Source organism: Pelophylax lessonae, assembly GCF_965119305.1.
Source record: "Pelophylax lessonae genome assembly, chromosome: 4".
Classification (NCBI taxonomy): domain Eukaryota; kingdom Metazoa; phylum Chordata; class Amphibia; order Anura; family Ranidae; genus Pelophylax; species Pelophylax lessonae.
The window spans coordinates 640,409,659-640,417,205 of NC_138771.1; the positions used below are offsets into that span (position 1 = coordinate 640,409,659).

The following is a 7,547-nucleotide window of genomic DNA, read 5'->3' on the forward strand; positions in this document are numbered from 1 at the left end:
TAATTGCACAAATACAAACGATCTTCTTTTTTATGGTTCTGGACATGCTACATAGCTGAAACTTCACAGGTACACTTTTTAGACCCCCCAGATACTAAATCCAAAGAAATATTTTTATTTTTTAAATTTTTTTTTTTTTTCAATAATTGGCTCTCTATCAAAAATCTATCAACAATTTTTATGAACTTTTTTTGTGTGATTTATTGTCTGGGGGGTCTAAAAGGTGTACCTGTGAAGTTTCAGCTCTGTAGCATGTCCATAACCCCCCAAAAAAATCATATAAGTGTAAAAGTGGGGTCCCAAGTTCCCTGCTCTAATGAAAGATTATCTTTTTTTTCTGGTTCTGGACATGCTACAGAGCTGAAACTTCACAGGTACACTATACACAAGTTCAGATGTTTTGCCTGCCTCCAAAAACCCCCAAAAAATGCCTGCAACAACACACCTGGGCGTTTTTTTTTTTTACGCTAGCGTTTTTTGGGCATTTTTTTGGGTTCTTTGGAGGCAGGCAAAACATCTGAACTTGTGTATAGTGGTGTATATACACACATACTTATATGTATATACACACCTAGACATATATAGGTGTGATAGGAGCAGAAATATATTGGTGTTAATTATTTCATTAGCGCAAGTAGTTTTTTCTGCTCGTTTCACACCTATATATGTGCAGGTGTATATATACAGACATGGGTGTGTATATATACCCCCTATACACATGTTCAGATGTCATGTCTGACTCCAAACATGTGCTCAAAAAAGCACTAGCAACGCCTGCAGCCAAAAATGCTGGCGGCGGCGAAGCCATATTACAGAAACGAAAGTCAGCTAAGAGAAAATATCTTTTCTCTATTGCGGTCACCCTGCTATGGAAGGGTTTTGTCACCCTGCCATAGCAGTCAGTGTCAGTTAACCCTACACTACACTACAGTCCCCTGACACTTAACACTTTCCCTACAGAAACTAAATTTTTGAAGCTAACTAAAGTGTAAAAGAGCACTCTAACTACACTAGATATCCCTTTCCTCACACTAATAAATGCTAAATGACACTTTTAAAGTAAAATTAACAGAACTGCTTCCACTCTCTTCCATGTCCAGTATAACAATGCTAGGAATTTGGCGGGGGCTATCTTATATACTGGGGGGGGCGTATTCACTAATGATTGGTCTAGGGACCCCCTAGTCACTCCAATCACATTCCTAGCATTCTTCTGCCCCCTCAATTGGCTTTTGCTAATGGTTCTGGTCCAATCACTGGCTTTTAAAGCCCATTTCCTGAACCATTGCATTTTGGTCGGTTCTGGTTGCCGAATTCCGAACTTTTTGGGCAAAAAGTTCGGAATTCGGCCGAACCTCGAACACCCAATGTTCGGGCCGAACCGATGGTGGACCCGAACCGTTCGATCATCCCTAGTTATCATCTCTTGGATAAGTCCCCTTAATGCTTTGTGAAATCTTTGCTTTACACCAATCCCCCTCTGCTCAGATTTCCATCAACAGTACAATGAGTAAGTATTTTTCCTTACATAATGGCACCTGCAAGGGTTGTCCTACCCCCCCCCCTTTTTTTTTGCCCTGTCTCTTGAATCATTCCTCTGCATTGACTTCCTCAGAGGGCGTCACATGACGATACGCGTCAGGGTTGGACTACACGGCTTGCCACGCTACCCTACTGCCGGGACTGTGCTGCAGGCTGTCCTCACTGATCACTGCTGGACGGAGAGCGGTGAGATCACGCTGCTAGCCGGTATATCGGCTTTGAAGTGTCTGCATGTATTGCTATCTTTTGATTGTTAGATTGTAAGTGCATATTGTTTGGGGAACTTTTATTTTATTTAATAAACAGTTTAAACGGGCTTCATTATCATTCTGTACTTTTTCTCCTGGTATGCTCATTGGTCTCTACTCCTGTGATCTACTCTTGAGGAGAGGTGATGAGAGGATCGATCCAAGGTGTGGAGTTTATCCAAAGACAATGAGTGTGCTTGTTGGCCGCATACATTTATATTTCTGGTGAGTGCAATATTTGAGGGGGGTGATCATCCACGAAGTGCGGTGACGGCTTTGATGGGCTTTTGACCACACCGATCTCTCCTTCTACTACATTTATGAACACTGGGAAGGATTTTGCAAAGACTCTGTTTTCTTTTTCAGAGGACTCTAATATAGAGATGTATATCCATTTATGATTTTATCAATTATGTGATTTTAGAAGCGCTGCTAATGTGTGGTTAATTGCATCATACATATTGTTTCTATATTTATGTAATATTTTGTTATTTTAAGTAATGACAGACCAAATAGGCCCATATCAGAACTTTAAAAATTGCTCTGGTCCTTAGGGGATGTGCAGGTGTGAGAGCTGAAGTGGCTAAACATATTCAGTAATATTACATTTGTAGAATCTCCGAGGTATAATAATTGCACACAGGGGATTTCCAGTCATTATTCCTATTATTAAACAAGGAATATATAAACTCTTCCCGTGAACATTATTATTTTAGAACAATAGCAAATATTAGATAAAATTATGCTTGGCATTTAGTCCTATATATGCTATTTTATGTTTAATTTTTTATTTTTATGTTTTTTTTTTGTTTGTTTTTTTTTTACCCAGAATTTTATTCACGTTGGTCCCAGGTCAACAGTTTTTCTAGCCTTTCTTTGCAATCCTGCAGTATCCCCTTTGTTCAGGTTTTGTGATCAGAGACTATAACATTTTTTTTCATTTATTTTTCTTTGTTTTACAGACTTTCCATAAGCTACTATAATTCTACCTCTTGCAATTTTCAGTATTGTTGATTGATTGAATATTGATTGTATGCATTGCACAGTGTTAATGAAAAAAAAAAAGCTTAAAATAAAACAGTCCATGAATTTGTAAAAATAGTGATAAAGAATGGTGTTGATTGTGCCCTGGATATAAATACCTTTAAAGATACATCCTGATTTTCTGAAATGATGGGAGGGGGGCTTTTTTCTTTTTTGTTTTATGTTACTAGAAGTGAGGTTTATCACTATGGTAATAAATACTGATTCACAGGAAGTTTATATTCAACCCTTCCTATAGCATGCTTTCTATTAGGAATTTTAAGATCAACATTTGGTGAAAACGGAGAAGCAGTGTAGCCCTTTTTTCTGTCTTTCCAGCCACAAAGATAAATATGAATAACACAAATATGACAACAGTAAAGGAATTATTTTTTCTGGGGTTCCCTGGGCTTGGTGGATTTAGATTTCTCCTATTTATTCTCATATTGTCTGCATATACAGTGACAGTGTTCCTCGATATTATGATTATAATATTAGTGTCAACCAGAAAACGTCTACATTCCCCCATGTACATGTTCCTCAAGAATTTCTTTTTTTCCGAAATGTGTTTAGTGACTGTCTTTGTCCCCAATATGTTACGTATCATTTGGATGGATGGAGCCACCATGTCTGTCCCTGGATGCATCACTCAGAGCTACTTGTTTGTGTCTTCAGGTTCATCTGAATGTTATCTGCTAACAGTAATGTCCTATGACCGATACTTGGCCATATGTAAACCATTACATTATAACACAGTAATGGACCACACCCGTCAAAATGTTTTAGTTATCTTTTGCTGGATGTTAGGTTTTCTTTTGACATTGATCACCCTGAGTTTTGTGGCTTTACTCAAGTTCTGTGATCGGTATATTATTGACCATTACTTCTGTGATCTTGCTCCTTTTGTGGATATTGCTTGTTCAGATACTTCTGGTCTGCAAATTGATATATTTGTTCTATCTGTCCCCATGGTTGCTATGCCATTTGTATTAACAATTGTAAGTTATGTGTGTATTTCTGTAGCCATCCTTAGGATGCCGTCTATTGGCAGCAGGAAGAAAGCTTTCTCCACCTGTAGCACTCACCTCTTGGTGGTCGGAATGTTTTATGGAGCCGCGTTAATAAACTATTTTACTCCAGTGAGAAGACATTCTGTAGCTGTCAACAAAATGCTATCAGTTATATTTACCGTAGTAACACCTTTATTTAGTCCCATAATATACAGCCTGAGAAATCAGGACATGCATGATGTCATATTCAGTTATATACAGTCTCGAAAATGAAGATCCCAACATTTAGAAATAGAATTAGAATTTTCATAATACATGGCTCGTAAAGTATAACATTTCCAACTTGGATCAAACTTTCAAAGGTAATGCTGAATGTATTTTTGAATGAAAACAATTTATGTTTAATTTGTACATTTACAGTTACAATAGAAGCATCTCAAAAGCTTTACCAAGACCAAGACTATGCACAAAAAAATTACAACTAAACGCTCCCAATTACTACTAACTATTTTTGATCCTTATGCCACGAGTGGTTATCATGTGTTATTATATTATCAATTCTTCCAATTCTACTATTTTATGTAGTCAATTGAGCCAGTCCCGAAAAGTTGTGGTATGGGTTTTGCCCCAGTGTACCAGAGCACAAAGCTTAGCTGCATTCACCATATGCATTACCAGTGATTTAAAATATGTTTTTGTAGGGAGAGATAAGTGATGTAAAAGGAACTGGGCTGAGGTAACATTCAGGGTGTAGTTAGTGACCGAGGATATGGTACAGTGGACTTGGGACCAGAGAGATTGGAGAATTGGTCAGGTCCATGATATGTGTAATAGTGTACTTTGTTCAGCACCACATCTTCAGCATGTGTTGGATGTGGTAGGGGCAAATTTATGTATTGGCACTGGGGTTTTATACCATCTTGATTTTTATCTTGTAGCCATTTTCCTGAATTTTGCCAAATTTGCGAAGCCTTTGTAAATGTTGGCTTGGATGTGTTCCCATACCTTAGCAGATAAGTCCAGGGCTGAGTCTTCTTCCCTACACTGGACAGTTGATTGGAAAATAGGAGAGAATATACAGTAGCGATGAGATGTTGCTGTGGTGTGTTTCTGGAGCAGGTAGACTTAAATGGGGTGAGAGGTTGGGACCTGGAAGAGTTATGGTCTGGACATCAGAAAAAGTGTTGTAACTGAAATGTAGGTCCAGAAGAGAAATTCAGGAGGACAAGGATTCATAGCTTAGCTTCTTACCTTTGTGAAAAAAATAGACCTTTGGTAGGGTCAAATTCTGGAAAGGAACCCTTGGAGCATTCCGGGGGCGGAAGTCATGGTTGAACTTGAGTGTTGTTTAGGGGCCTGGGGAAGATTTCCCTAGCAGGTTCAGGAGCATTATATTGATTTCTGTAAAGATGAGAAGTATGTCCTCTGTGAATACAGCACGTTTGAAGGTATGGCCATGGACTGATGAGTCCTTAATATCCACATTAGCCCTGAGGTGGTGAAGAAATAGTTTGAGAGTAAAAATGAAAAATATCAGTGAGAGGGGGAAGCCCTGCCTGGTTCCATTTTGGATGGTAAAGGCATTCAAGAAGAGACCATGGAACCTTTGGGTTGAAGCATAGTCACATGTAGTTGAGAAAGTGTTCTTAAAGAACAATAGCTAACAGAACAGCGGCTACATAGTCTCAGGCTACTCTGTTTAATACCTTTTCCATGTCCAGTGAAAAAAACTCATGTTGTTTTGAGGAGGTCATCCAGTAGTGCAGTTTCAAGGCTTTGATACTATTGTCCTTGGATGCCCCACCAGGGATGAACCCAATTTGATCTTTGGCAACAAAAGACGAGAGTAGTGGGAGCAAGCGGTTAGCCAATATGTTGGCATAAAGTTTGATATCAAGGTTTAAGAGAGATATAGGCTGGTTGTTGTCCATGTCCACTGAGGCTGGGTTCTTCCATGTTTTGGAATATCTGTGATGTGCGCTTACAGAATCTGTTGGTGGCTCGGTGGATGACAACAAATTGAAAGTTGTCAGTAAAGGTGACTCGAGGATAAAGGAGTTATAATATGCAGTCATAAACCAATAGTCAACTAATATGTTGTATGAAACATGATGGTTGGGTGCGGTGAGTACTGGGCACAAGTGGGACTCCTGCTGGGAGAGCAGGATATCTGTATTGAGGCCTTTGAAAGAGCCACAGCATCTTTGGGCTGTGACCACAATAACTTTGGTATATTGCAGCTAAGCTGGATGCCAGCATTGTGGGGAGACTGAAAGCAGGATGCTGACAGTTTTCCCATGATAAGCTGAGAAATTACTTTGGTTAGGCTGAATTAGAGACCTCTGTCTGGAAGCACCTGTACTAAGCTGCCTCCCCCCCAGCCAACTTTTATAAGCTACACCAGGCCCAGATGGCTTACACCTAAGATTTCTCAGCAAACTTAGCCGTGTTACAGACAGACTATTGTTTATCATTTTTAAGGACAGCTTACTGACTGGAATGGTACCAGCTGATTGGTGAAAAAGAAACAGTGTACCAATATTCAGTCAGCCAGTCAGCCCAACATCAATAGTATATACGCTTTTGAATTGAATGATAAAGGACCATATCCAATAATTTTCTGATGAAAACATCACTAGTACAAAGTAGTAACCAACATGGATTTATGAATAACTGGTCTTGGCAGACCAACCTTTTAACATTCTGTGAGGAGGTGAGATTTAATTTGAATATGGGAAGGCCTGTAGATGTAGCATATCTAGATTTTGCTAAGGCATTAGATACAGCACTCTGCAAATAAATAATCTACAATTTAAGATATTTTGCCATTGATGACATGGTATGTACCTGGATAGAAAACGGGTTATAGGAGCTGGTTTAGAGGGTGGTGATTAAAGGCATATACTCTGAATGGTCTAGAGCTGTGAGCGGCGTGCCCTAGAACTCTGTTCTGGGACCAACTCTGTTTAACCTGTTAATAAACAATATAGAGGTTGGAAAAAATAGTTACATTTTAGTGCTTGCTGATAACACAAAACTAAGCAGGGCAATAATTCCACAACAGGATACATGAACTTTACAAGAAGACCTAGTTAAAATAGAGAGGTGGACAACTATATGACAGACTCAGCAATAGCATGCAGTGCTAAGCTGCACTAAGCAAGTCCGGTGGACTCTTAGCATGCAAATTTTCTCAAAAGTCCGCGAACCGCGAGTTCGCGGCGGGCCCCATTGACTTTAATGGGAGGTGAACTTTAAAAACCTTTAGGTCATATTTGCAGCCACAAAAGACATACTAGCTGTGCACAAATAGTCCCAGCACATGGACAATGTCATAACAGAAGTATTGCAATTGGAAAAGGTGCCCTAAATTTTTTTATTTTGTTTTTACAGCAAAAAATATATACATTTTTTTCATAAATCAGCCGGAACTGACAGCAGCCGGTAAATACATTGTCTAATACATATAGGGTCCATTCACATTGACAGAGCGATTTGTGTGTGACTGCAGCCGATCTCTAACTGCCCCTAAAGCAACCACTGGATACCTGCCCCTATAGTAAAGAGACTGTAATAGACCCTATAACAACAGTGGAGCATTTTAAATGACTTTTGTGGACATTGACAAAGCGATTTCTGTGTGACTGCAGCCGATCTCTAACTGCCCCTAAAGCAACCACAGGATACCTGGCCCTATAGTAAAGAGACTGTAATAGACATTAAA

At 39.2% G+C, this 7,547-nt stretch overlaps 1 protein-coding gene across 1 annotated transcript; it reads left to right on the forward strand.

The window, feature by feature from the left end:
• Nucleotides 1–3,376: 3,376 nt before the first annotated feature.
• Nucleotides 3,377–4,096, forward strand: LOC309552904 (olfactory receptor 11A1-like; the record flags this gene model as incomplete). Its single annotated transcript, XM_082253812.1, has 1 exon — nucleotides 3,377–4,096. The coding sequence occupies one exon, from the start codon at nucleotides 3,377–3,379 to the stop codon at nucleotides 4,094–4,096; it is 720 nt and encodes a 239-aa protein (XP_082109938.1).
• Nucleotides 4,097–7,547: the final 3,451 nt, after the last annotated feature.